This window comes from Aspergillus nomiae (assembly GCF_001204775.2).
Source record: "Aspergillus nomiae NRRL 13137 chromosome Unknown contig00493, whole genome shotgun sequence".
Classification (NCBI taxonomy): Eukaryota; Fungi; Ascomycota; class Eurotiomycetes; order Eurotiales; family Aspergillaceae; genus Aspergillus; species Aspergillus nomiae.
Genome location: NW_015378548.1, coordinates 1 through 22,977, shown reverse-complemented (window position 1 = coordinate 22,977; position 22,977 = coordinate 1). Strand labels below are relative to the sequence as shown.

Sequence of the window (22,977 nt, the reverse complement as noted above, 5' to 3'; positions counted from 1 at the left end):
GGTCACTCAATGGGGAAATAAAGAAGGGAAGAAATGGTCACTAGGAAGAATATACCAAGGTTGTAAAAAATATGAGCTCATAAGGTACCGAATGAGAAATGGAGTCAAAATATAGAGGGGGTCCCTCCAAGCCCAGTATTAAGAGACAGGGGAAAATCTGGATCACAACCTAGTAGAGCTATTGTCCGGTTGCCTGTCAAGAGCAGTACCCTCTTGTGTGATTTTTGATGGTCGATGCCCTGGAGTAGACACTGGCCCGATCTCCTCGCCGTGTGCGGGAACACCTGTAGTTTTGTGCTCCGCTTGTGCCCACTTCATGACCTGTCCTTTAACATCACGCATGTCGTGCACCTTTTGGGCAAACTCGCCTCGCTTCTTCGATACGCCACCACTGCGTTCATCAAGTTCTTCCTCGTCTGAGCTCGATATGGAAAGTGACGACGCGCTGCTTTGTTGGAGGAAAGTCATCTGACCACCTTCCTTGTCCTTGAACTCTCTCTGCTCACCCTTTAAGTCTGCCATTCTTTCCGCATCTTCTGTACAGTCCAGTGTGGTGATATGGAGACCGACAAAGCTTTCTGAAATGAATTTTTTCAAAAGAGGAAGTTTCTGACCATTCGGGCGATATGTTCCGCTATCATTGTCAATGAAAAGCTCATAGTCTGCGGGATTGGTTGATATCTCTTGATCCTGTAGAGGTTCTTCCACGGGAATTTCGGTATCTGAGGGCTGGGACATTTGAGAGATATGCCGAGAGTGATGCTTTCGTCGACGGAGAAAAAACTCGCCAGAGTAAGCGATGTATATTGAAACATTGCTGTGCATCGTATGCTTGCTCAGCAAATCAATTCCAAACTCTTTCCCCGTTTCGGTAAAGCGAAATTGCCCATCGAGGGTGAGAACATATGTAAATATTCTCCCCCCCTGAGCATAGTGGGTAAATTCTAGAAACTTTTGGGTAAGTTCGGTGCATGGCGACTCGGATTGGCCATGGAGGGTGGACCTGTCAAAATTATAAATTCGCTGATGCTGATGATGTAGAGCTCGGTTGAGGATACGGCCTCGAAGACTCTGTGATGTGAACATTCCCGCTACGAACGGTTTGAACTCCACGTAGCGATGGTAAAGCTCCGCAGGCACAGGACCCTTGAGCTGTATTTGAATCGCTTGAAAACTATACCGATGCTCTGTAATAAGCCATTGTTTTTTACTTAGCAAGGGGTAGCGGGGCAGCGTACTTGTAACGAGTAATTGTCTTTTTACCATTCTGACTTTGAACTTCGTCCTTGGTGCCGGCCAATCGTCCAATAAGAGGAGAAAAATGCTTAAACCAGTAGTTTGGTCCTACAGTATAGACCTGGCCCCCTTCCTCACTCGGAGTCTTTCCTAAAAACTCCACGCTGATGACAAGATGCGATCCGACGTCTAGGCGCCCGGAGGCAAGAGCGGCAATGTTTCCAAATAAATAAACCCGCTTGCTGCCTGTGCGCTTCTTGACCTTGAATGACTGCTCCTTGATACCATTCCAGTGGCCCGAAATAGAGTCAACTTCAACATATGCATTCCCTAGCTTATCATCGTGATCTGCCGCGTCCTCATCATAAACAGTGCATTTGAGCTGGAACCCTGATGCGGGCACATTCGCAACGATCCATTCATTCTCCCACACGGGGTCTCGATTTTTGCGTATTGTTGGTGTCCGGAACGTCAGATTGTTATCCTGCTTATGTCGTTTGGGAATATCGATATTTAGCTGGGCTACTATGTATGGGTCAGAGGAGAAGCTTCCGAAATCAGCACAGGGAAGGTTGATCCCCCGATGAAAAGTGAATTTCAGGGTGTAGCCTGGTGGCGCATGGGGAAACGGAGTGCTGTCGAATCCACCGGCAGGTTTTTGTTCCGTAGAATCGCCGGTTAGAGTACCCTTCATAGCCGCTGCTCGGTTCTGTAATTGCTTCGTTTTGTCAACAGGCCTGGGTGCGAATTTTGTCAACCGAATGTCATGGCCGCTTTTGCGGTAGTGTGTCTTGCATTTCCGGTTTTTTTTCTTACCCTCTCCCTTTTAAGGCCAGGCGAACAGGACCAGTTGTGGTCTAGATTACGGAGCAGGTATTGTTGCTGCCTACCCGACAGGGTTCGGATGAATCTGCGGGAACTGCGGGACTGCGTCACTGCGCAGATGCAAAGATTTGAAAGCCAGTAGGTAGTTTAGCAAACGTAAAAAAGAAGAAAGACCACACTGGCACGCTATTCTCCATTGACACCTGGAAAATCAATATCGTCAAGGGAATAGTTTGACTTATCGCCACTTCACACAGTCTCCCCCATTCCACGGCTCTTCGGTTCAGGGTTCAGGAATCGCTAAGCTTTTGGGGCCGATCTCAACCTTTTAGGGGGCACGCCAAGAATTAAGGAGTCAGGGTCTATTTCTGGGTTCAACACTGTTCACTCGGAGAAGGAGATTATAAGGACATGTATGCAGGTAGTATAACTACTATCTACTACTAGTATTCTAGGAATGTCACCCAGGGGGTGGAGGGGTTCTTTCTGGATTGAGTATGGGGTTTCAAATAGAACTCCGGAGTAAGGAAGTGACATCACCGATAGGGCTGAATGGATCCGGTATTATCTGCATACTGATCTAGCATATGAGGTGTCATAATCGGTCTTCTGCCAAAATACTTCTGAAGTAATGGATGCACTGCCCGATTGTCTCTTTGGCCTTAAATCTAAGGGGGTAAAAACAAAGAAAAGGAAAGAAAGTAAGAAACAGCAATTTAATGTGAAAGTAACGGTCACAACGATCTACTTATAAAGCTTCTCAATGCTCTAAAAAGTTCAAGGCTTCTCTAAGTGGCATGTTGAACTCTCGAAATACCTGTTGGAAGTCCTTTGACCGGCTTTAGAGTTTGCTTGTTCCATAAAGCACACAAATAGATAGGCATGGACGCCGTGGAAGTATTATCAAGAGCCCCGAAATAAGAATTGCATATCCTCTGGGGTGAGCTTCTCCAAGGCCTCCCCTTGATCTTTGTTAATGGTCCCATTGATCAAATTGGCCTTCTTTTCTTGTAGTAACACAATTCGAGATTCAACTGAATCCTCAATGCACAGCCGTGTAATAACACAAGGCCGACGTTGACCAATCCGGTGGCATCGGTCAGCGCTTTGCCACTCAGCGGCCGGGTTCCACCATCTAACAAACAGTGTAAGTGAGGTATATAAAAACGCATCAAATGACTACTTCAGGGGAAACCTACGGATCAACAATGAAAACTCTTGATGCCTCGGTGAGGTTCAAGGCCACGCCCCCGGCTTTGAGGGACACAAGAAATACCTCGACATCTACATTGTTCATGAAAAAATCAATTGACTTCTGCCGCTGTGCAGGCGTCATAGTTCCATCAAGCATGACGGTGTTAAATCCAGCCCGTCGTAGGCGCCATTCAACAAGCTGTAGCATTGAAGTAAACTGGGAGAAGACGATGGATTTGTGCGTTTGCTTCTTGCTTCTCAGTTTGAAAAGCTCATAGACGAGCATCTCGATCTTCGTTGACGATGTCCAATTTTCCATCCGAATTCGATTTATTATGGAGTTTTTCTTGATATGCTCTTCTTCCTGTTCTATATCCGGCTGTTCAAAATCAACTGAGAGTGGAATATGACACCTAGGGCAATCGACAACTGAGCCTGCATCAAACGATTGCACATAGTCCTTGGCACATCGGCGACAGAATTCATGACGGCAGCGAGACCGAATTGCCTCCTCCGCCGGTTCATCACAAATACTGCAGACAAGGATGTTCTGGCCACTCTCGGCGTGCTTTTTCAATATCAGGTCTGGGTGGTTCGCAACTTGCCGCATCTGCATAATAAGTCCAAAGATATTGGCATAGTTATTCAGCATTACACCACGGCTCACATATGTATCAAACTGTCGCGTTGAGTTAGTCATGATGCTTCTGGAAAAATCGCGTTCGATCTCCCCGAAAAATTCATTGTGCAGAACAACACTGTAAGTTGTCAGCGCAATGGCTTCAATATGAAGATGCCCGAGTATACTAACCGCTTCGGTGGAAGCTCCATCGAAGCCGTGTGATCTCGCTTAATGCGTCTTAGCATTATTCTATCAGTGATTAAACGTAGCTTAGACAATGCTTCCTTTCGAGCTTCCGGATTGTTTCTCTCTGTGACTAAACCTAGTTAGAGCGGATTCGCACGTTACTGTAAAACACTTACTAGGGTTTAGAATTTCCTGGTTAAAGATTGAGACATGGCTAAATCCACTGCAATGGCCGTTAGTATTGATAAGGACAAACAGATGATACTCGTATGCATTATACCTGTGTTTACAATGGGTACAACGTTTCCCCGCATCTTGCGACCAATGGAGTTCCTGACACTTGCACTGTTTGCAAAAATAACAAGCGAAGGGGCGAATTTCTAAGAAGCGCAGGAGAGAAAAGAACTCCCCGATTCGGTTTTGAACAGGGGTACCAGAGAGGCACCACTTGTATTTGGCTTTGAGCGCAAAACACGCACGGGCGACACTCGTAGTGCGTTGCTAGAAATGTCAGCCCGTTGCATTAATCTCTATAATGAGATTGGGTGTACCTTGATACTATGAGCTTCATCTAGAATAAGACGATGATAGTGAATAGAGTGGATAATACCTGTTATATGTCAGCAGGCCAAAAGATTGCATTAAGGACATCGATACTTACTGTCTTCCTTCACAATCCCATCGCTGCGGTTCCACCCCTTCCATTCTTTTCGGTGTACTGACTCAAGGCCCGAATCTAGCCCGGGCGTTAGAGATAAAGCAGTATTCTGTTTATGGGGCTAAAACACACATGAGATCATAATCACGTCGTATGCCAGAAGGTCGTTTTCTGAGAGCGACTTGACTTTGGAATTCGAGTTGTGGTATATGAGAACCTTTAATTGACCGTTCGTGTACTCCTAGAGAAAGGTGAGATCATTTCTTACGCGAACTTATGTTAAGACAAGACAAACCTTAATCTCAGATTGCCATTGCATTAGAGCAACAGGGGGAACGACGACGAGGGATGGCTGCCCGACAGGATAATCAGACATAAGAAGGGAAACCGCCTGGATCGTCTTTCCCATGCCCATCTCATCGCCTAGTAAACCGCCCTTATACTGGGACCTCTCTTGCCGCATCATCCAATTCAGACCTTCTAACTGGAATAACTTGAGATTTCTCGATATGCCAGGGGGTTGTTCTGCTGCGACTGGGATAATAGGGGGACTGTTTCGTAGTTCATCCCACATTTTCATTATATATGGATGTTGCCTCTCGAGTTTTTTTCGCTCTTTCAATGCCTAAAGCTGTGTTTAGAGTGCATTCTAGGAGGTCATATATATATAAGACTTACACGATAGGACATCCCTGGCCGTCTAACTAGCGGTTCAGTGGGTAAGGAAACCATCGAAGCCCGTGCCCGCGTTCGTGCGCCAGCTCTTGAACCAGCCGAGTTCCTGGTTCTTTGACTGACAGAATCATCATCCACATCTGACATAGAGTCACTTCCAGAGCAATATTCCTGTTCATCCCCAGACTCATCTTCCATGATGATGCTACTTTCGCTATCTGATACCACACTCTGGACGGAGTTCCTCGTCTTGCGCGTAGGACGCCGCTTTCTGATATCCACAGTGCCATTCTCTTCGTCGTAACTTAATCCCATCAAAACACTATCGTTGCCCGTAGAGTCCTCTACTGCAAGCCTAACCCCACCTCGAGCCTTGCGTCGTTTCGAAGAGGAGTCCTGATACTCTCGAAGCTGAAGAGCCTGAGCCAAGGCTGTATCTGAGCTTTCAGCAGTAGGGTCGTCTGAGGTTATAGTTGCAAAATCTCTTTTGGACCCCTTTTGCGTGTTGAGGGACTTTATACTCGAACGTAGTTCTCGAGCGCGAGCGGAAGCACTAACTCTTTTCCTTGGTTTGGTCATGTTCATCTCGGCAGGAGTAACTGCCACACTACTTGATGGAGTACTGTACGCATTTATACCATCCCCAGATATATCCTCAACCAAGTCAGAGGATGAAGTAGAGCAGGTAGGCGACTGTTTTTTCAATGGAATAGCGACTTCAACGGCTGCCAGCCTGCTGCTGCGAAACGATCTGAGAGTACTCGGATTATGCAACCCACATTCTTCCTCCGTAACTGTAGTGTCGCTTTTCCTAGCGTCAGAGACAGAGGAGCGTGCCAGCCTCGAAGAAGTGCGCCGGGGCGGTGCAGAGTTGTCTGGATGAGTTTTTTAATCAGATTAGCAACGGATTTCATTCTTAGCTCGTTTCTTAGTCTTTTGTCTTTCTTCGTGATTGAAAACTGATGCAGTTGGGATATATGACAATCCAAAGAATCAGCACACTTACCTGTGCTTGAGGCCGTCTGAGGTCCTACCTTTATTGTTGTCTCCTTCCCCATATTGGCCTTTGGATAAAACCCCTTTATCCCGTATGCTGATTGGGGAGGATGAAGAAGAAAAAAAAGGTAAAACAAAATTGAGCTTAATCTAACTGTAAGTGCTATCGTGTTTTAGGCAAAAGCCTGCAAGTGGCAAATCTGGTTGTTGCATATGGTACCTGAGCCTAGGCTGCAGCTACGGGTATCGGCAAGGGGGACAGGAAATATGGATGGATACGTGAATGGGCAGAATAAAAACTTTTCACCACTGAGTCATAACATCAGTTTACTTTCCTGAAAGCATAAATAGTACAATTTTCCTTCATGTTTTGTGGACGGTGCCTCTGCAAGTCATCCTTCCTAAACACGATAAGCGCCCTCGCGTAAGGTGGAACGCGAAATCACCACGGGTCCTGTGACTTCATATTACCTCTTTTGACCCTCTCCGGTCCAAGGAAGCTCTTATCTTCAACCTCGACTCTCTTGAAAGCTTCCCCGCAAAATGTAGGTGAAATATCCGCAAAGATGACGATTTATTCACTGACTGGTCAAAGGGCAAATAGAAGACAAACTAGAAACCAAATAAGAGGCCCGTATGTAATATCCTACAGGATGCGTCCTATTGTGCTATAAAGCTAATAAGACAATGATAGACACTCTGCCCTTACTGATTTCTTAGCTGTGAGTGGCTGCTACGCTGCCAATTATTCGTCTATCTTTGGTGTCATCGCTGACGAATGGTTTTGTCTTAGTCGAACAATATATCCGCTGCTCAAATTCGTGAAGACTACCGAAGACGTTTAGAGGAAACTGAAGATCAAGCTGCCAGTGAAGAACCTTCAGTCCCCGCAGAGAATGACGAAACTGAGCAGAGCTTCGATGAATCCCCGGAGCAGCAAAAGAAGCGAAAGCGAAAAGAAGCCGCTAGTTTAGCAAAAACCAAACAGAGCAAAGAGTTCGCACGTCGCAAAGCTCGACGAACAGGGGAGCCAGATGATGACGATAATCTCATTGCAAGAGAGATCATGTACCAGAGATCTCGACCCATGCCAGGCCAATTAGAAAATTGTGAAATTTGCAGTAAACGATTCACAGTTACACCATATAGCAAAACAGGCCCCAATGGGGGGCTCCTATGTGCGAAGTGCTCCAGGAGTCTAGAAGATGATGGGAAAAGACCTAAGGCTAAGAAATGTGGACCAAGGACTGGACGCCGTCAGAATCAGAGCAATCTACTTGACGGTATAGCCCAACAAGGTGCGTTGAGCTTGGCTGAAATGTGCATAAAGGTATGTGTACATGCGCTCACACACACACTATATAACCATTACCAACTACAGCCATTCTCTGAATACTGACGTCACTTATCAGAAAATTGCCGATAATATCAACGATATCGAAGAATTCGGGGACTTGCCTTCCCCACTACTACATCGCCTTAGCCAGATTCTATCCAAGAGACGTGTCTTGACATCGAGGACCCTCAATCTGTTTCTGCGACCTGATCTGGACTCGATTAACATTTATGACTCCGCTAGTATGTTCATAGTTATAAATCGATGTATGGCCTTTACCTGACCGCATTCTAGAACTAGAGACAGACGATTTCCAGAAGATATTTGCCTTCATGCCTACCCTTACGAATGTCAACCTTCGTTTTGCTGGTCAAATGAAAGACACAGTCGTCGAATATTTATTGGGGCGTGATCTGAGGTTGAAATATTTGCAGCTGGATGCTGCCAACCTGGTTTCAGACTCATATTGGCGACGCCTGTTCGAAAAACTGGGTCCCCAATTAGAATCGCTAAAGCTGTCCAACATTGATTCTTCCCTTGACGATGAGACCGTTGAAGCGATGTGTAGAAACTGCACTGAACTTCGTCGCCTGAAGTTGAAGCAATGCTGGAAAGTTGGCCATATCTCCTTGCAAGCTCTCTCGTCCTTGACATCTTTAGAGCATTTGTCTCTAGACCTTGTTCAAGAGACACCAAATGACAGTCTTATAAAGTTGGTCTCTACGGTCGGCCAAAGGTTACATACACTATCTTTAGAGGGCTTTTCTAATGCGGACAATTGCGTTCTGGAGACCATCCATAATAAATGCCGAGCCCTTTCAAAACTTCGTTTGTCAGGCAACGTTGTGTGCACCGACGAAGGCTTCGCGAAACTGTTCACTGAGTGGCCAAACCCTCCACTGGAATACGTTGATTTATCCTCTACACGAGATGTGGATAACTCAAATCCGGATGGCCCTAGGGATGCAATTGGGCTTGCCTCTGAAGGCCTTATTGCCCTTATGGATCACTCAGGTCCAGCAATACGGAACTTGAATATATCATCCTGTCGCCATGTATCGCGTGCTGCCTTCGAGAAAATATTTTCGGATAGCAAAGTCTACCCCAACCTGAAGGAATTGGATATCTCCTTCCATACCGTCATGGACGATTACCTCGTAGGTCGAATATTACAATGCTGCCCAGCAATCAAGAAGCTGGTCGCTTTCGCGTGCTTTAATGTGAGAGATGTCCGGATCCCCGTCGGTGTTGCGTTGGTTGGAGGGCTTAAAGCACAAGACACAATCGTTGTCGAAGGCAAGTCCTAACCTATGAAGCTTAGCATGAGAACCGTCAATTTCTTCCAAGGGTCGTAATGTTGTGATAGACCGGCCGGGACGGTGTTACGTAGTGAGTCCGTCCACAGGAACTGGGAAATGGCTTCGTTTTCCTCGTTCTTCTTTCTTTGGTTGATTTCGTTCCCAGTGTCTACACTATTTAACTCTTATGCCTACAATGTGACTAATTGACAATGAATCGATTATAGTACGAATTCGACGACAGCGTAGGTTGTAGGCTTTCCTTTTGCCCGTACGTACTGTAATATGCCCCACACAAATACAGTGCATTTCTGGAGCGTCATGATCCGAAACGAAATTGAAGAGAGCAACGTAGTTACTTCACGCATGGTAGAGAATAGCACAATGCATAGCGGTGAGTAGGTGTCAATACGATGACAGCGACCCGCGTTGTCCTAACGTTAGGACATGATCGTGAGCCTACATCCATAGTAAGGCATAAGGGACTCATCGAATGACTGGGTCTACAAGTACATACATCTGCCGTTTAATAGCTCTTTGAGATAGATCATGTTACTCAAGTGGAGCCTTGAAGTGCAACAATGATAGGTGATCCTGGTCACCATCCACTTTGAATCAAAAGGGAAAGGTAGATTTTTTTACACAGTAAAAAACGATGCAATTGTCGGCTGCAGATTTGCTACTTATTCTGTGCGTGAAGGATACAAGAGACAGAATACGGAGTATAATCAACGATGATCACCTCGTACTCCGTAGTTCGCGTGTAATACGGTGACTACTCCGTACAGAGCATAGTTTGGAATCTCAATTGTATATGGGCCAGTCAATACAGTAAAATGTCGAGCACTACTCCGTAGTGAACCACGGAAAGTTACCAACGCCCCCCTTTTTTCCCTTCTCTCTTTTCTCGACTCCCACCCCTAGGATTCTCTTCCCTAGTCACCTAAATAAACAAATGACATGTAAAATAGCTACAAATAAAACCAAGTCTTCAAAAATCCTGGGTAGAGTGTGAAACATTCCTATACTTCATACCAGTCCAAATCTGGTTTCATGCTTTTGATACACTCTAAATTAGGTGAATATATTTTTTGAAAAAAGAAAACCAAAGAGAGAAAAAAGAAATGGGGAAAAAATGAAAATTAAATAAATAAAAGAGCAAAATACGAGAGCCAGCTAACAAGTTTTCTGCTGGTCCAGGTATGTTAAATTTTGCCACATCGGGCTTCACAGCGGCTCAGCTTGCCCCTGAAAAGGTCAAGTGTGTACTCCGTACAGCGTACTAGACTCCTAGTTCCTCATTTTTGCGCTTCCAAATCAACTTTCTTATCCTCTCTTCCGGCTCCCTTTCTTCAACAGCATATGGTGGATACGGCCATATCAGAAGGTCCTAACAGTTTAAACGATGGAGCTGCAATTTATAGAGATGGATTCTCTTTTGCTCTGTTCCGTATTTTGTTTGATACATTACACTCAATTTCTTTAGCAAGGAATAAGTGATGCCAACTCAAGAAAAAGTTATTACAAAGCAGCAGAAATACAACAGCGCCAATGCTTCATAAGAAATGAACAAAAAAGGACTAAGATCCTTACAGAACAAGGCCGACCGCGTAACTGAGCTAGAAAAGACCTCGAAATCCATGAAGCCAAGTTGGACGTTGGCATAACCTTAAATAGCCGGAAATACAAAGATCGCTTATTGAGATATCTACTATCGAGTGAAAGAAGACCAAAATTAAATAAACGATCATACGTTTTGTATTGTTGGAAGGGGTAGCACAGAGTGATAGGAGTATGGAAGCACTATGAAGCGCTAGTCAAGGGCCACCATATCCACATGGGAGATTTATTGACGAAGAGAAAGTCTCAGTTTGAGTGGCTCTATAGAACATGCCAAGTGGTACTGGCTCTGATTCGGTCAATAATCCCTTGTTCTCCTGAGGCCAGTGCCCCAACCGCCTGAATGGAGGCTGGCTGTGGAAAAGTATACTCTGTACTTACTCCGGAGTAGGTTTCCAATGTTGTTTTCCTTCTTTTACTGTACAGAGTCAGTAGCAGGTGTTGCCAATCCCCATTCTTTCTTTAGCAATCCTTCTTCGCCGGTTCATTACGTTTTCCCACCAAGTTTTCTTTTTGTTCGATATTCTAGATTAGATACAGTCCTCTCCTAGTCATTGTTCTTGTCTACTCCGAGGGAGCTGAGGTCACACCTTTTTGCTATATTTGGTGACGAGACTAGCGCTCAGCTCCACAACTCCACATCCCCTAATGGGTGTGTTCACTTTTTGGGCCTGGAAAGCGAGAGCTTTTTGCTCAACTATCTATCCAGCTCTTCAGTGCATACAACTTATATTACAGTATTTTTTGTTATTAGTCTTATTTTCTTGTTGATAGCTCTCCCTCTCCCTCTTCTTTTTTCTTCTACCCTCCCCTATTAACCATTTTTCTCTTTGTCCCCAATTTTGGTACCCTTTTCGTGCCTTCCGTTGCCCACTTTCGGCAACGACCTTGTATCTTGCCTTATTACTTTATTATTATCATTATTTCTTTTTTTTTAAGCCCACACAGAAAATATTCGTCACTCCGTATACTAATAATAATCATTCTTAAGCCCCGCTGGTGGTATGTGAGGGTCCTGTCTTAGCAAGCGTTGATTGCCTATGGACAGTTGTGCCAGAAACTTCCCATCTGACCACTCCGCTCATTCTCTTAGCATTCTTCTAAGGCCCCTTAATATCTCGACACCACAGCCACTAACTGTCCTTCACATTGCTTTTGGCTGTCTGTCATTTCATTCCTCGGCGTTCTTTCGACTAAGCCCCACCAAGATCGGAATCCGAGAGTTTTGGCAAAGGCCCAGAATCAGCCCAAACAGAAACAATCCTCCACCGCGGCCCTGTTAATGGGAAGCAAGTAGCGCTACTGACACAGAACATTTTATGATTATATTTTTTTCCCGCCATACATTTTCCGACGAGGATCCCGAGCTGGTGCTGCTCGCTAATTCTATTTCTGAAAGTGGTTCCGACTTCGCTAGTGGTCGCGACCTTCGGCCAGAGCACAGATGCCAATCAAACTTCCTAAAGGTTTTGCTCGGCGAAAATCGTCAGGAAATGCCTTGGAAGAGGGAGAGAATCCTCCACAATCTTTCCGAGTGTTTGAACGCCCTTCTGTTGATAAAAAATCCTATAGCGAGGGCAATCTCTTAGCCAAACGACTAAGTGACGGACAACGGTTTTACCCACCAGCCGAAGATTCGGACAACATCTTCGCGGAGGTTGATAGCCCAAGCCAGAGAAGCCCGTATGCTCTCCATCCAATCCTGCAGGTATTTCAAAGAGATGGCTGACGAGAACAATGATAGTGGAGGCTTGCATGACCGTCCAAAGTCGGCAAGAATTCACTCGGCAACGCACCGTTTAACGGATGGCCCTAATCCATCTGATACTCCAGCATCGCACTCCCGAAACCTGTACGATATACCGATTCCGCCCATTTCTGGTGCATTGCGCGCAGCTGGTCGAACATTCTCTTTTGGTGGCAGATTTTCCAAGGCTTCAGCACCGACGCCTCCTCCTCAGCCCTCCACCCCAGGTCCCTCTAGAAGTCGGGCAATGACAGCCAGCACGACCAGCACAGCGACACCTCCGAAACTGCTGGACACAGACCTGCAGATTGGTCAAGGAGAAGACGAGTTCCACAACATGTTCGATGAAGTTGGGAAAGGGGAGGCTTCTCGAGAAAGGTCAGAAGATATGGTATGATACGTAACTGAGACTATGCAGTATGTTGTTATTAACCCCCCAACGGCAGTTTTCCCCGTCTTCAGACCTGGTAGGTCGCAAGCAGGCAAAGTCACCGCGTCCCACTCCTATCAATACGGACCGATCGAAGGAAATCGAGCCCTCGCCCTACTCCTGGGATAGCCGACACTCGGGGGAAGGGCTTCTAATGGCGGGCGATTCACCTCAGGACCGCACTTCAGCATCACAACAAACACTGAATTCCCATCCTGTGTCACCAGAGGACCGTCGGAGATCCTTGCCCTTGTCGGGCGTAATGCCGAGGACCACAACTCATCGTTCACTGGAACAACCTCAGGCTATACCCGATAAAGGCTTGAGAAGGAGTGTTCATTATACTAGCAAGCGAGCCTCTACGCCCGTTGAAGATGAAGATGCCAAGTTGATCATAGAGTCTCTATATACTAATAAAAGAAGCTCGCAGGTGTTGTTGACTACTGAACATGAGGATTCCGATGCGGAGCATGACACTCCCCTCTTCAGCAACAACTATGCAAGTACTGCGGATGGTTCAGGCCGTTCAGACGCTAATCCAATGGTCTCACACAAATCGCTCGGTGTGGCCGAGGACCACCCCGATCCTTCTATAGCAGCACATGCAAGATTGGCTGCGCAGTACGAGGAGAGGCAACCAGCACCAGCAGCATCGTCGAACAAAGTGATGACACCTTCACAATTCGAACATTACAGACAACAGCAGGAGTTGAGAAGATCCAACAGCGATGCGTCTAAGAGTGAAGACTCTGCAGAGAGCGAGTTTGACGAAGAGGATGAGGCAGAGAAGAATCGCGAAGTAGAAAGGCAGCGACGGAAGCAGGAGGCCCATCTTTCGGTGTACCGACAGCAGATGATGAAGGTGACCGGCCAAGAGTCCCCAGCGCCAGCGCTTCGCTCAGAGGTTGACCGGGCTAACAACAGTACGCCGAACCTAACTATCACACCGTTGAATTCAGGTCATAGATCGGGCAGTGGAAAGAGCAGTGAGGGTGATGAAGACGAGGAAATCCCCCTGGGGATCCTGGCAGCACATGGTTTTCCCAATAGGAATCGTCCTCCTAGCCGCCTTGTCCCTTCGAACTCAATCCCCAATCTCCGAGCCTCATTTCATCAGCCTTATATATCATCCTCGAGCTCCATTGCCGATCATGAACCCGGTAATCGTTCTAGTCTCCCTGTTTTCGCCAGAAATCTTCCACGGGACCCATACTTTGGGGCGAGTCTAGTCAATCCTTCTAATAGGGAATCTTTGGCCTTCGGGGGTGGTTCTTCAGTTTATGGAGGCCCAGCAGCTGCCGCAGGACCCTCGCCTGCATTGCCTCCTGGGGGATTGGTAGGGGTAATCGCCACTGAGGAAAGAGCAAGAGCAATGAGAAGAGGTAGCCCCAACACACAAGCTATGTATGAGTATCAAGGTGGACCGTCGACAGTACCCACCCCACCTAGTGGCATTCCCAGGCCCTATACGATGATGAGCATGAATCCTCCGAGCTCGCTGGGCCCCCATCAGGGATATCTGCTACAGAGCAAGCACAGATACAGTTGTCTCAGCAAATGTCAAGTATGATGCAGATGCAGATGCAGTGGATGCAGCAGATGATCCAGATGCAGAGTGGACAGGTTCCACCTCAGCAATTAGCGCCACCGCCAGGCCCCTCGCCCATACTGGCGGCTAACGCGAATATGAGACCATCCTCAATGCCCTCAGCTGGAGGAGTCAACAATGCTCCTGCTGCTTACCGGAACGATCAAAGGACACTGAGTATGCTTGATCCTAACGTTTCTTCTCGTCTTAATAGCCCAGCCACGCCATATAATGTGGCAGGTAACCGACCAAGCACGCCAGCAGGGCAAGGCTATGCTCCATCCATTGCTCCATCAGAACGCAGCAATGTTGGACTGGCGCCTCGGTATAGGCCTGTGTCAATGTTACAGCCAGAGCCCGGACCAGCTGCTTTCCCCTTTATGTCAAAATCATGGAATGATGAGAACCAAAAGTCGACGCTCTCTATACCTTCAGATAGATCACTTCAAACCAGACCTACTGATCAAATCCCGAGTGGCGATAAATCAGCGATCACTAGCACAACGGGTCATGGCGCAGGCCCAGATGATGATGACGATGAAGGCTGGGCAGAAATGATGAAGAAACGTGAGAAAAAGCGCAACAATTGGAAGATGAAGAAAGAGACGTCGAGTTTTGGAGACCTGTTAAATGCGGTACATTGACAGAATCAGTAGATACATCCTTGCCGGTCATGTCGCGAGTATATTTTTGTCGCACACCCTTGCGCTTCACTAATCATCCCACCTTCTAACTAATGTAGTATTCATGAAGGTGTTATACGTCCCAAGAATTTTCGTTTTTCTTTCTTTCTTTTCTTTCCTTTTTGCCGCCCCCTTATACTGGGAGAAACGCAGGATGTTATAGGTGGTTGGCGTTTGACGGATAACTTTCTTTCTTCCCATACTTTCTCAAGTCTGTTCTCTCTCTTTCAGCGCCTGTACCTCCAACTATTTAGTAGGTACTCTATAAGACATACTATACAGATAACGTCTTAATGACACTACGATTAACCAACCCGAGCTTATTGTCATGATACTCCTGCCCAGGGTCCATTTTGAGCCTCTTCTCGAGCCCCTCGGGGGTACCATGCTTCATTCCACTCATTGCTCATGCCTCTCCCCCAACCCAAGAAAAACGTCGCATAGCTCATATTTATTATACCTCGCCTAACTATTGAATGGGCCAGCCTGCCATAGTCCTTACTCTGTCATATACGCTGAGTCGAATAGTGTTACCACTACTGGATGCACTTAAGATCTTCTAGGAGCAACGTGTGATGTTTGCTTTGGGGAAAGCCAAGAAATACCAATGACAGTCTAAGCAGACCCCAGAACGAGGCTATCATTCCTAAGTCATTGGCAATCACGCCCGGTGCGATGATGGTGATGTGACTCGGTGGAAATTGTAAAATATATATATGTATGTGCGTATATATATCACGTGCAAACGCTGAGGCTGATCGAGCTAGACAGTGACGACCTGCATACGAGCCCTGGGCGGCCAAACTATCAGGGTAGCCTCGACAACCGCAGTAGCAGCAATAGTTTCATTTTCAGATACAATATCGGCCTGACCCCAAATCTTTATCTGGGACGAGGTTGGAGCGTGCGCTTGCTTTACTCCAGAGTACGGAGTACTTTCGGAGCCAAGTTATTGGACTGTGCCTTGGATCTCTCAACTACAGCTGTAGATACTACTAGTACGTAGTGGCTTAATATTTGCGCCCCAGTTGAGGAAGCCCACACCGGTGGGATTTGGAAGAGTGTCGCCTTAAGAACATTTTTGCACCAATGGCTTCTTGGGGGGTTAGCATCATATCCTGCATCAGAACTCCAATTCTGGAGTAGACAATATAGATATCACAAGTGAAGACACTAGAAAATCAACCATAGAAGCAGATACTAAGGGGAGCTGTTCATTTTCAGATGACTTGTGTGCAAGACTAGATTATTAGAGCAGAAGCAGTCCGGAGAATACTAGTAGGCGCTGCGGGCGGCAAATGCAAACCACCCAACAAGGATAGTGTAGAATCACGTGCGTGTGATCACGGGATTCTCCAGGTGAAAGGATTGAGATAAGACAATGCCGTATCACTGAGCAAACATAGGGCTGCAAGAGCATCATTATTATCTGCTCTCCTCCAATTTCTGGTGTTGTCAAGCTCCATCCTTAATATAATACTATTGGCTTATCCAGAGCACTTTGAGTACCTATCTCTATTTCCCTACGGAGACATTATCAGCTTGCTCATTTTCTTTCTATAATTTGTTACTGGTATATTTATCTCAGCCTGAAAAAAGACGACCAGACCCCAGAAAAGCAACGATCCAAGCATAAAATACCGAGAAATACAGAATCCATCAGGTCCTGTGAAACGCCGACCCTGTACTAATATCAACTATACTGGGTTAAACAACGTCTAATCTGGGTTGTCCAATCTTTTGGTTCAAGATGAATGCCCCTGACCGGTAAGGAAAGCAGTGCTTTGACTATTCTTTTTATTCTTAGTTCTATTATTGTTGTTACTATTATCATCATTCTTCTTGCTGCTTGCAAAACCCATATAAAGTATGATTTATCGACTGCTTTCCATGGAATTTTTATTTCTCAATATAGATAAGGCAACAATGAGTTCCTGGTTGCTGAAAAAGGAAGGAGAGGGTTCAATCCACCAGTTGTCCTTGACCGTTCCATGAGGGCTTGAATCATTCGTGGTAGTAGATCTAGGGCATCTGCTTCATTAACGCATGTGTTTGATCTACTTGTGTTCATTGCTATTCTTCTCTCATTCACCTCTTTCCGGGGGGCTTTCTGCCTGTTCCCTTCTCACCCCCATTCTACCCCTCTATTCTCCCCGAGACCATGAGCTCCAGCAAAGAATATATTCTCTCCAAGGAGATGGCCTACGCACGTTGGATAAATGCGAACGGCAGTTCTCCACGTAACGGCTGCCAATCTACTGTCAAAGTTTCACATGACCAGCAACCCAGGTCTGCTATATCTATCATGCCGTTATTCCCAGCTTACAGATGATGTCGCGTCTATTTTGAGAATCCTTACTGGGAGAATTGGCTAATCATGGGTTGAATATAGTTATGAATCATTCGTCCTTGCGAATGGCGAGAACAAGGTTGAGATGGAGATTGATACACGTACGCATCCCCGTTACAGGTCTAATATGCTAGCAGACACTCAAGTTCGGTTTTAGGTATCCCATCCTCTGCCATCTTCACTTTCAATAAGGAAGATCATACTCTTGGAAACCTAATTCGCTCCCGCCTTCTCCAAAGCTCCCACGTGCTCTTTGCTGCGTACAAGGTAGAACTTCCGTAATCTGCTAGTTGCATTGACCTCTACCCCCCCCTTGTCTCTCTGTCTTAGAAAATCGACGAATATGACTGACATGCAAACTTTAGGTTCCTCATCCGCTTGTGCCAAAGTTCGAACTCCGTGTACAGACCGACGGTGAGATTACCCCCAAGGAAGCCGTCATTTCTGCGTGCCACGAACTCGTTCGAGACCTGGGAATCTTGTCACGCGAATTCACCAAGGAATATGAACTCCGCAAGATGGTGGGAGCCACTCAGCAGCAACAGGATAGTGTACAAGATGGAGCCTAGGTGATTGCCGAAACTAAAGCGAGCAGGTTTTGAAACCTTTGCTTCGGATTTACGCAGCTGGTTATGCGTGTGCTCGGTTATGTCTATTCTCTATTGCTGTCTTCTTTTTAATTTTATTTCAATTCCTGTGTGTTTGTTTCTTGGCACCTATAATCAACGAAGCTAGCTCTTGGCATATTCCTGGGGATTTGTATGTTATCTACGATAGTGATATGGTATGCGAGTTGTGGTTTTCGCCAGCGATAATTGATCCAGCATACCGCGAGGACTGTTGTGTTTGCTCGATACTCTATTGCATGATCGGCAGAGTAAAATGATTAGTTATCTTGATATTAAGTACTAGTAGACACCTGTACCTGTTTTGTTCCTGATATGTTGGTTTAGTTTAGGTAACTGCGGAGTTGGTCCAACCTACTAAGTACTAATCGCGACCCACTATCCAATTAGGATTAGCGCAGGCGCTCCGCGTCCCTGACTGCAGCCGTCGTCACCTGGCAGCTCCTGACTTTCCATCGCTACCTGTCTGGCGGCTTCTATTGTTTCGTTTGTTCAGTCTCTCTATCCTTTTATTATCAATCTGTGGCCTACCGCTTTTTCTTTCTTATGTGATTGTTTGATTGCTTATTCAATGCAAGAGCCGTGTTAGGAATGTACTCTTCGTCGAATTCCTTCATGGGCGGCGCCAACAGCGCTCGCCCGGGACAACCACCTTTCATGCAGCAGCCTTCATACTCTCAAACCCCCAACGGGCAGCAAACACCCCAGCAGCAACAACAGCATCAAGGTCTTGCACCCCAACCTACCGGATATGGTTCTCAATTGTCTGGATTCGGAGGCTCTCATCTGCAGCCTCAACCCACAGGGTTCTCGCCAGGGCTGTTGCAACCACAATTCACAAGTTTTCCACAACCGCAGCAGCAACCTGGCTTCCAGACCTCCGCTCAGCCGCCCCAGTTCACGGGATACCCCATGCAAAGTCAAGTCCCGCAGCTCCAAGTCCCTTCGAGTACTGGCTTACCGGTCCGGCTGGCCCCTCAGACATCATCCGCGATAGCGGACTCCTTCAGGGATAACGCTGGTGCTGCTCCGCCCCCGCCCCCCAAAACTCCAGGGAGCAAAATTCCCAGCATCCGACTCTCGTTTATAACAGCACAAGACCAGGCTAAATTCGAACAGCTGTTTAAATCAGCAGTCGGAGAGAGTCAGACGATGAGTGGAGAAAAGGCCAAAGACCTACTTCTGCGGTCAAGGCTTCCAGGAAGTGATCTGTCGAAGATATGGGTCTTGTCAGACACCACAAAGTCGGGCCAACTGTTTTTTCCGGAGTTTGCTTTGGCTATGTATCTGTGCAACATACGGATTACAGGCAGAGATCTGCCAGATGCGCTCCCCGAGAAGATAAAGAATGAAGTTTCTAGTATGGTAGATATCATTTCCTTTCAGGTCCCTGACACGCAGCCAGAGACGGCTATCCCCACGAATGTTCCAAACTTCGATGCGCCGTTACTGGAGAACAAATCTGCTCCTCCAGCTCCTCAGCAACCGCAACCTCAACAGCCGACCAATTCTCAGCTTCTCACGCAGCTCGCAGCGCAGCCAACGGGATTTCACACTCAGCCGACTGGCATTCAATCTACTCAGGCTTCTTTTCCTGGCCAAAGCTCAATTCTACTTCCGCAAGCCACGGCCTTCCCCGGGCAGTCCCAGCAACAGTTTCTACAAGCTCAACCAACAGGACTGATGTCTAATCCCCAGCCTACAGGCTATAGTGGACCCCGTCCCCCGGTGCCGCCGATACCCACGAGCCTCGGGCCCAACCTCAGTCCCGCACAAACCGGTGGGGTTTCTGGTTTGATCGCCCAGCCTACTGGGGCTCCCGGCCAGTGGGGCTTTGTCAATGCTCCGTCATCTGGATTGCCCAATATAGAAGCCCTTAAACAGCAACTAATGCCCCAACCGGGCCGTGAGGGTGGATATTCAGCCGCTGGTCTTTCCGGAAATGCTCACATTCCGTGGGCGATCACCAAAGAGGAGAAAAAGATCTATGATGATCTCTTTCGGGCATGGGATGGATTTCATAAGGGCTTCATTGGCGGTGATACTGCTATCGAAATCATGGGGCAAAGTGGGCTGGATCGTAAAGATCTCGAGCGTATCTGGACACTGGCGGATCCCCACAACAGAGGCCGGCTCAACATGGATGAATTCGCTGTGGCGATGCATCTAATATACAGGAAGCTGAATGGATATCCGGTTCCGAATCGCCTCCCACCGGAGCTAGTGCCACCATCAACAAGGAATCTCAATGACTCGATAGGCACAATCAAATCGATGCTCTCTCAAGATGCGGAAAGTCGAAAAGCGTCCGGTGCTTTTCTACAGCCGCAAAAAACGGGTGTAAGTTATCTCAAAGATCACTCATTCCGTGGTGGTAGTGGAGTGTCTCCCGGGTCGGGCCGCAAAGACGCCACTTTGTTTAAGAATAATGACGAAGCTGCTGCTGGGTATCGTTCTAGCGCCCGTCGCCGTGTTGGAAACAATGGTAGGACGCCGTCACCTGCTGCTTCGCAAGCATCTGAAGAGGAGTTGTCCGTTGGGCAGCTGAGGAAGAAGATACGCGAGACACAAATCATGTTGGAAGCAGTCGACTTTCAGGACGAGAATCGCGCCGAAGAAGAAGAGGCTCTGGACCGTAGAGATCGTCGGGAAGCAGAGAGCCTTATGGATCGAATCCGGCGTGTTCAGGATGACATTGACACACACCCGGATGCGGCCTTCCGCAACCTTGACAACGGTGCCGAGCGAAGGTCCCTACGCCGTCAGCTGCAATCTTATGAGGACCAAGTTCCTCAAGTAGCTTCAGATGTTCGACGGGTTGAGCGTGATATTGCTGAGGCTAAACTCGAGCTTTTCCGCCTGAAGGACGCAAAGGATCACCCCAATAGTGCGTCGAATATCGTGGGAACTGGTCCAGGAGGTGCTGTGACAGAGGCGGATCGTATCAAGGCTCGTGCTCGCGCTAGAATGCAAGCTCGTGCAGCCGAGCTTGCCGGTAGGCCGATCCCGTCCTCTCAAAATGATGATGGTGCCGCAACTCGACGAGTTGAAGTCGAAAGCGCCAAAATTAAGGCAGATAGAGAAAAGAATGATGCCATGACTCGTGATGTGGAGGACAGTGTAAAAGACTTTGCTCGAAGTCTCGAGGATACTCTGAAGGATGCGAGTGAAAATTCCACGCGTGAGCATGAAAGGCGGCGGTGGGAAGATGCTTTGGGGGTAGAGGATGTGATTCGAGACTTTATTTACGACCTAAAGCGTAATAGCCGAACCGCATACATTCGGAAAGAGGAGTAAGTTGCTTCCAAAATACTCCAGTTTCATTGTTCAACAAGACGTCGAATACCCTCTTATGGTACTAACAACGGTCTAGGGTATCGCGATCCATGCATGAGGAGCGCGAGCGTCCACGATACGATGAAGCGCCCGCTACCCGGCCTTCTCCCCCCCGGTCCACTGGCTCCACGGGCTCATTGCCTGGTTCTACCCACGAGGATCGTGTTACCGCTGCAAGGGAACGTGCGCAGAAGCGCATTGCTGAACGAATGGCAGCTGCTGGTCTCAAGCCTCACAATAACACTGCAGAAACCCTCCTTCAGCGTCAGGAACGCGAAAAAAAGGAGCGCGAGGAACGGTTGAAGCAAGCGGAAGAAGAAGATACTAGACGCGAGCAAGAAAGACAGCGTCGACTGGCCGAAGAGCAGGGTGGTTCAATGGCGCAACCTGTTAAACCGACGTCCAAGAAACCCCCGCCGGCACCACCTTCGAGACGTGGCCGTACTGACAGCGCGGGACAGGCGGAGGCTAAAAAGGCTGCAGAAGAATTGGCAAGAGTAGAACAGACTGCCCGGGCACAAACAATCCGCGAAGAAGAAGAGGCACAAGGGGAGAGGAGACGCCTTGAGTATGTGACTATAGTTGAGTTTTTGCCTTGAATTTTTTTCAATCGCTGACAAAGGATTCTAGAGATGATGCTAGGAAACGTGAAGAGGAGTTCCAGAGAGAGAGGGAGGCACAAGAAGCCCGCCTCCAAGCACTCCAAGAACAGGTGCAGCAAGGCAAAATAAAAAACAGGAAGCGAAGCGGCGGAAAGAAGAAGCAGACCGATTAGCAAAAGAACAGGAAGCCAAGCTTACTGCTCAACGTGCGGAGCTTGAAATGGCTAAAGAACGGGAAAGGCAGCTTCAATTGGAGCTGGAAGCCCTAGATGAGGAAAGCTCCTCAGATGAAGAAGGTCCAGAGAATATCACTCCCCAGCATAGCACCCCTGCGCAGAGTCAAATTCTTCCTGGAGTCGACATTGCAGTGCCTGTTGCCCCCTCGGCTCCAGTACCTCCCGTTCCTGGACCAGAGTCGGACGGACCGGCCAGTGCTACGAGTTCTCCAACCAGCGAACGCACCGGATTAGCCCACCTCCCTCTAGAGACTGAATCGAAGAACCCTTATTTCAAGAAGATCAGTCTGCCCACCGAGAGCCAAGTTGCCACATCACAACCCGCTCTTGGTGTCCCTGTAACTTCCCCCAAGGCCGACGTTCAGTCAACTAACCCTTTCCATCGGCTTGCACAGCAGCAAGAGAACGCGAAGCCTGCATTCACAACAGCGGGTCCGATAGAACGTGTGTCCCGTGCACGCCCCGAGACGGATGACGATTGGTCTGCAGCAGGATCAGACTTCGACTCATCATCTGATGATGATGACGATGGGCGGCCTGGCGGTGGAAGTGCGAAGCAGCTCGCAAGCATCCTATTCGGTACTATGGCTCCACCGCGGCCTTTGAGTGCTATGGACGACAAATCTCCTTCGAAGCCATCTACTCCTACGCCAGGTACTCCAGTAGCCGCTCCTGCAGCACCCGAGACAGATGGAACTTTGTCTATTCCCTCTGCTGCTCCCCCACCTCCACC

The 22,977-nt window shown here is 47.6% G+C and overlaps 6 protein-coding genes across 6 annotated transcripts; 4 read left to right on the top strand and 2 right to left on the bottom strand.

Moving 5' to 3' along the window:
• Nucleotides 1-162: 162 nt before the first annotated feature.
• On the bottom strand, nt 163-1,930 carry ANOM_010383 (C2 domain protein; the record flags this gene model as incomplete). Its single annotated transcript, XM_015555639.1, has 2 exons — nt 163-1,174; nt 1,239-1,930. 2 exons carry the CDS (start codon nt 1,928-1,930, stop codon nt 163-165), a joined length of 1,704 nt encoding a protein of 567 aa, XP_015402037.1.
• A 1,034-nt stretch (nt 1,931-2,964) lies between these two features.
• ANOM_010382 (DNA repair protein RAD16) lies at nt 2,965-6,454 on the bottom strand (the record flags this gene model as incomplete). Its single annotated transcript, XM_015555638.1, has 11 exons — nt 2,965-3,196; nt 3,261-4,013; nt 4,067-4,193; nt 4,240-4,286; nt 4,344-4,564; nt 4,615-4,673; nt 4,725-4,799; nt 4,854-4,962; nt 5,017-5,346; nt 5,400-6,271; nt 6,403-6,454. The coding sequence occupies 11 exons, from the start codon at nt 6,452-6,454 to the stop codon at nt 2,965-2,967; spliced, it is 2,877 nt and encodes a 958-aa protein (XP_015402038.1).
• Nucleotides 6,455-6,958: 504 nt separating this feature from the next.
• Nucleotides 6,959-9,035, top strand: rad7 (DNA repair protein Rad7, protein; the record flags this gene model as incomplete). The annotated part of the gene is made up of 5 exons (XM_015555637.1): nt 6,959-7,026; nt 7,087-7,114; nt 7,186-7,722; nt 7,805-7,970; nt 8,023-9,035. The coding sequence occupies 5 exons, from the start codon at nt 6,959-6,961 to the stop codon at nt 9,033-9,035; spliced, it is 1,812 nt and encodes a 603-aa protein (XP_015402035.1).
• Nucleotides 9,036-12,090: 3,055 nt separating this feature from the next.
• Nucleotides 12,091-15,055, top strand: ANOM_010380 (uncharacterized protein; the record flags this gene model as incomplete). The annotated part of the gene is made up of 4 exons (XM_015555636.1): nt 12,091-12,329; nt 12,391-12,784; nt 12,840-14,159; nt 14,273-15,055. 4 exons carry the CDS (start codon nt 12,091-12,093, stop codon nt 15,053-15,055), a joined length of 2,736 nt encoding a protein of 911 aa, XP_015402036.1.
• Nucleotides 15,056-17,255: 2,200 nt separating this feature from the next.
• On the top strand, nt 17,256-18,013 carry ANOM_010379 (DNA-directed RNA polymerase II core subunit RPB11; the record flags this gene model as incomplete). Its single annotated transcript, XM_015555635.1, has 4 exons — nt 17,256-17,383; nt 17,487-17,545; nt 17,602-17,711; nt 17,810-18,013. The coding sequence occupies 4 exons, from the start codon at nt 17,256-17,258 to the stop codon at nt 18,011-18,013; spliced, it is 501 nt and encodes a 166-aa protein (XP_015402040.1).
• Nucleotides 18,014-18,661: 648 nt separating this feature from the next.
• Nucleotides 18,662-22,975, top strand: pan1 (actin cytoskeleton-regulatory complex protein PAN1; the record flags this gene model as incomplete). The annotated part of the gene is made up of 4 exons (XM_015555634.1): nt 18,662-21,363; nt 21,444-21,974; nt 22,037-22,118; nt 22,193-22,975. Coding segments are annotated over 4 exons (4,098 nt in total), but the record flags the coding sequence as incomplete, so codon positions are not given.
• Nucleotides 22,976-22,977: the final 2 nt, after the last annotated feature.